General features: G+C 34.8%; 1 protein-coding gene across 1 annotated transcript in view; it reads right to left on the minus strand.

The window, feature by feature from the left end:
* Positions 1 to 37: 37 nt before the first annotated feature.
* LOC117105285 (neuronal acetylcholine receptor subunit alpha-9-like) overlaps positions 38 to 6,148 on the minus strand; it is a 9,743-nt gene continuing 3,632 nt past the window's right edge. The window contains exons 2-4 of the mRNA XM_033246395.1: positions 3,417 to 3,526; positions 2,548 to 3,089; positions 38 to 818 (exon numbers count right to left, since the gene is read on the minus strand). Coding sequence (XP_033102286.1) covers positions 214 to 818; positions 2,548 to 3,089; positions 3,417 to 3,526 — 1,257 coding nt within the window. The 3' untranslated portion in view covers positions 38 to 213. The remainder of the gene's footprint in view (positions 819 to 2,547; positions 3,090 to 3,416; positions 3,527 to 6,148) is intronic.

Raw genomic sequence — 6,148 nt, forward strand, 5'->3', positions numbered from 1 at the left:
GTATATTATGTATGTATATTATGTATATACATACTTAAATACTGCGATCAAACGCATTTATTTGGTCTATTTGCCAATGATGGATTGGGTTATCGGTGTGGACTGTAATCAAGCCATAACAAAATATATTGAAAACCACTCAGCAATGTATACAACAATAGCACACATAATATCATTATCATCTCACTGTACAAAAATGCGTTTTCGTGATGTTCAAGGGCTTTTATGACCATTTATTGTCAATCGAATTACTATGATAACTAATGTTGCTATTATTGCTACTGTCAGTGCCATCAGAAGAAAAATACGATCAAGAATCGCGCCAATATCTTTCCATTCCATTAATATTATCGTCTCTTCTTCATCGTCTTTCATACGTTTTGTAATTCCTTTTAATTCTTTTAAAATATCCTCCAATTCTTTATTAACGATGCGACAAGTGTGACTTGCTTGTGGGTTGTTGTCTGGTTTATCGCTTCCTTCAAAGAAATTTGTTTCGCGGAGCACGTGACCATTGCAGTTACCAGGGACTTCAAGTTTCTTATTGTTTTGATTAACCGCCGACCTAACGACATCCACCTTTGTGCACATGCCATTTTCATACATGTAGCTTTCCTTATTTTTTCCGTCTGATTCACAGCTTCTCGTTGAGGCAGCTCGTGGAGTATAGAAGACTATACGAGCGACTTTTCGCAGCATCAGTACGCGCAACCACCTCGGTGCTCTTACTCCTCCATTCTTGTTGTACACGTTTAGTACAAAAGCCGTAAATAGTATAGAAATACATCCCATGCTTACCAATATAGTAAAGTACCGACCTAAAAAAAAATAAAATGATTCTATATTGATATATGAGTTTCTTCAATTATTAAGGCTGACGAAAGCCTTAAAGATTTTGCTTGTATCAAAAAAAAAAATAAATAAATAAAATAAAAAAAATTCCAGAATGTCGTTTTGGCGCAAAGGTTGTGTGGTTTGGACCTATTGCGGTTAGAGTTTCGAAACTCTCACTTTGCAAATCGCTTGGACAAGGCATATATTTACGTTGTCTCATTCACAATGTAAGTGGGTACCCATGAATTTTGAGTGCCAATACATATTAATGTATTAAAATTTTGGAATGCTATTACAGTACTGATTTGACCTCTGTATTCCATCGTTCGACGTTAATATGTCTGGGATAATAATGTGGAGCGCTCTGAAACTTACTATTGTAGTGTTATTTATAAATACCAACATATAACTAGAAATTGCAAATTGCAAGTGCTGCGAAGTACAACTGCATATAAATTTCTTCGAACAAAATTATTTATGCGAGTCAAGTGAAAATAATGAATAATAAAAGTATAACAAATAATATGAGACACGACCCATTGTCTATATTAGAAAACTTCTCATTGGGTAACAAAGTCGTAATTTTTCAGTTTTTTCAAAAAGTGTCTATATTAGTAGTGAATTATGGTTTAGGTTTTTTTAAGTTTCAAAAATGTCTATGTATGTGGATTATGTAGTTGATTACCAAAGGTTACAATTTTTATTTTGAAGAGTGCATGGTCTAGGAAGTGTACATTTTTTATGGGGCAAGTTTCCAAGGGCGGGTTTTCTAGGGGCGGGTTGACTGCCAAAGAGTGTTGCCAAAGTGCGAGCCAGCGTGTTATTTGATCACAAGTGTGAGCCAGCGAGCCATGACGTCACGACAATAGATACGAGACGTTACTCGAGTTGTGCGAGGTATCGGCTGGGATTTGTGGAGTACAATTAAAAAAACAACTATAGGTCTAATAATGAATTATTGTGATGTTAAATAGACAATGTCAGCTATCAAGGAGCGACGTTGTTTTTCATTGGGACCTTCGTCCCTTCAGGGCTAGGCCTATACCATCCTAGCTAGTCTAGGCCTAGAGTAAGCTAGCGCGACATGCGGACGTTGGTACGTGTTGGTTAGTCTACAAACGTCGCCTAAAGTAATTGATTTTACCTGGCAGAAGGAAACTCCGCTTTTCAGTCGTCTTAGGCCCTTGTTTTTTGACAAACAATGACCTTTCAGAGGTCAAATTGCTGTCAAGAATATGAATTGGCTGCTTCGCAGCAATAATATACATGGGTTAAAATGTGGCATATTTTGCTAAATTTTTGAATTTTTACCTAATGGATTCAAGTTTTTAAAATATGCTAATGTATGCCTACACCTAATAGAACTACGCTTAGCAGGAAAACTGAATGTGGGAGAAAACAAAAAAGAAATGGCAAGTAAGTGCTATTAAGGATATCGGTCATCATAATAGGTAAGTTAAATATAACTTTCAAAATAGAACTTCTAATTCAAACAGCCATCTGGGATAAAGCAAGGTTTTCATTAAATCACTACAGTGTTTTCACTACAATCGGTAAACCGTGTAGCTGTCTCCGGCGCAGATCAGGTAAGCTCCGTGATCGGATTTGACTGACCAATCCGCGTCGCCGAAAGTTGCAGGCTATAGTGTGTAGCAATTTTATGGAAGCCATGCTTAAGATATGGTGAAAACCTGCTGCCTGTTATTAACTTACTAAGTAGCGGCGAATTATCGGCACTTGGGGGTAACGTTTCTGCGATAAGCTGCTGGAATAGAATAATCGCAAGCAGGTTGGTGATTGCAAACGAAATCTTCTCGTCACATTCTGGCGGTAAATAGAAAACGAGCATCGTGACAAATGATAGGAGCACGCACGGGATCAAAATATTACCCATGAAGAATTCCGGTCGGCGTTTTAGAATTAGCGTGTAATCCAATGTTGGGTAGGGCTCGGGACAACAGTTGTATATTGACACCTGCTTTTCACCGAGGACGGACGAAAGCTCCCAGACGCCATTCTCGTCAAATTCCGTCTGCTCGTTATGACTACCACCAGGAAAATTAATATCAAGTTGCCAGCCGTGGTACAACCATGATCCAAATTTTAAGTTGCAGTGCTGCTCATCGAACGGAAAGTATTGGACGTCCATTCGACAGAAACTTGTGAGAATCGCGGGTGCGGCCTTAGTGACTGTTCCGTCGGATAGTATTTTGAGATACAGACCTTCTTTGTAACGTTCAAAATCACTATCAACACTAGACGAAAAGAAAGAAAAAAAATGTCAGACTAGACTGTCAATACCAATGAGAACACAACGCAATCTGGGTAAAAAGCTCCAAATTAATGCATCCATCTTTGATCAAGTGTGAGAAATTGTGTGAGATAGCCCTTTCCTTTTTTTTCTTTTGCTACTTCCCTACCCACCGGGCCCCTGGCAAAACTAATCCTGGATTCGCGACTGCAATTGATGTAGGTTAGGCCTTGTGATACGACTTTATTATATTTATTGAAAGCCAATTAAAATTACCAAAAAAATAAATAAATAAATAAATATATACAGAAAGAAACATATTATTGCATACTTGTTGTAGAGTGTAATGTCTGGCTGCCACAGAGTCCCAGCTTGCATAAAGACCTCATTGATGTCACCATACTCAGACGCATTCCATGGAATAAGTTCATCTTTCCATTCCTTAAAAAAAACAACGAAATATAACTTCTTATTATTATTATCTTCGTCATCATCATAATCATTAATTCATCATTGCCATTATCATCACCATCATCATCATCATCATCATCGTCATCATCATCATCATCATCATCATCATCATCATCATCATCATTATTTATTATTATTATTATTATTATTATTATTATTATTATTTTCATCATCAGTTCAATGTTGTAAACCAACATTGACATAATCAATACAATGTTTATTGTCATTATGATAATCTTCAGCCTATAATTAATTTACCGGTAATATAATATAATATGAATATTAAAATAAACATTATTAAATATTTAAATAGTAATTCATCCATTGTGTTTGGTTAACGATCTAAATAGTTCTACAATAATTTTATTATTATCATTATTAATATTATTATTATAATCATAAAATATTAGGCCTATTATTAACAATAAATCGATCAGTTATCAGCCTCCAAACAGTCGGCCTATATGTAACATGATTCCTATATAAACGGAAACTACAAAGCGTTACTTTCTTGTAAAGTAACTACACCAGTATTATTGATTAGACAAATTAAGTTATTTCAATTTAGTTTCGTGTACATTATTAACAACAATACGTTGATTAGATTTATCACAAATCCAAATAGCAATTTAATGGATGGTTCAGTATCATGGTTTTGTCTGAGGGCTACACGAAAAGTTTATGAAATAACTGGAGTGATATTGATGCCACATAGGTTGGCTTCGTTCCGAAATCTACCGTCTAAAATATGCCTAATTGATGTTGAATGATGATAATTTAATCGAACTCATAAAAGGAGGGCAATTGCAGAATTTATTTTATTAGCGATTAAAATAAGAGTTCCACATTGTTTAATTATTTTCCTTATATTATGCTTTTCTTTAAAGGAGTTTAGCAGTTTGTTTTCCTGTGCGTCCATTATTACAATAGGCTTGTAACGGTTATTATTTCTTGACCATGGAGAGGTAACACCCAATGGTAGACTACGACTACGGTATATTACGTGTTGTCAGCATATCCAAATATACCGTACCGGTAATGTCTAACAATAATTTCCTATTTCAAAATCAAATTGGCCAAATGATGGACTCGGGCTCTTTTCATATTCGTATATTCAATTATATTACGGTTCTTATGTTGAAATTAGTATTGGACCAATTACACAACTTCTCTTAAATTTACTTATACCTTAATGTATAGCCAAATCACGGTTCTTACATTAAAATGCGTATTGGATAAATTAGGTAACTTCTCTTTTAAATTTGCTTTTACAGTATGTATTGTCATTGAAATAGTATATAGGCCTAGCAGTGATTTTACAAGACAAGGTGAGTGTATATGTTGGATTGATTTCTCAATTATGATTATTAGCTTGCTCTTCAGTGACGTCTAAGTTTTATTTATGAAGTCTTAATCATAATTATTATCCTTCCACGTGAATTATTATTCAATTCGCAAACGGGATAAAAAAGCTGATCATTTCAATGTTTAATGAATCCTATAATGTAGAACTAGATTTTGATACTAAATGCAATTAATCAGATGGTGGTATGAGACTAAACACGATTACGTTTTTTTCTTCTGAAGTGAATGTATAGGATTATTGTTATTCTATGTCCATTAAGACTAATTGTTTCATGTTCACGTGTATCCTACGCGAATTTCCTTATAATCTCAGTTCAATGTCGAGTAGTGAATTACTTTTAAGAAAGTAGTTCATAGTTAATACTACCGCAATCATCATGTCAATGTGGCCACATGCATCCTATAATCCATGTGTCGGCTTTTGTATTGTATTGACAATTTTGCATTTTTATTAAAGTCGTGTACACACTGCATCCACGGTTGCCGACCGACGCGAACGCACCGACGCGCGCGACAGATCATTTTAGTGACGATCCGTCCAGACTGCCACCGACAAATCAGCAGAGGGCATAGCGTCGTCAATCGTTCACACAGCGCGGACATGGATTTGTCGGCCGGTGGTCGTATGACCGTCTGCCAACGCTGACTGCCCGGCTTTATTAATGGGCAAAACATTGAGCCGCGTTTCGGTCAGTGAACACTGAGATCCTCTCAGTATCAAAAGAAAAAAAAATAATCAATGTATTCTTAATCGCATTTTTATAAGCTTTTCCATTTTATCAAACGTTATAATAATATCAATTATAATGCATGTCCTCAATAATATAACAAAATAACTTCTGCAAATTATACGCAAACGGTTCTCGAAAACTGTAAGCCAGTTGTCAATAATTCTGTGAACGGTTTATTATTTAAGAAATTTGTTATAACTATTTTGAAAACCAATGGATTATCTAATAAAATAAAGTTAATAATATAATAAAACGTTTTAAATCCGATTACCGTTTTTGGTGATTTTCACACGACCATTTTGGATTACGGTAATTTGGATGAAATTTTTGGATTAATTATGAAAAAAGAAATAATTGTAAAATAGACTATAGAATTGGGTATATACATTTAGGTAGGCCTATATATATTATATATATAAAGAGAAAAGAAAATTGTGGTTTTTATATAGACATATATATATATATATATATATTGTGGTTTTTATATAGACATATA

This window comes from Anneissia japonica, unplaced genomic scaffold, assembly GCF_011630105.1.
Source record: "Anneissia japonica isolate Jap-2015-1 unplaced genomic scaffold, ASM1163010v1 scaffold287726_len2788222_cov184, whole genome shotgun sequence".
Lineage (NCBI taxonomy): Eukaryota > Metazoa > Echinodermata > Crinoidea > Comatulida > Comatulidae > Anneissia > Anneissia japonica.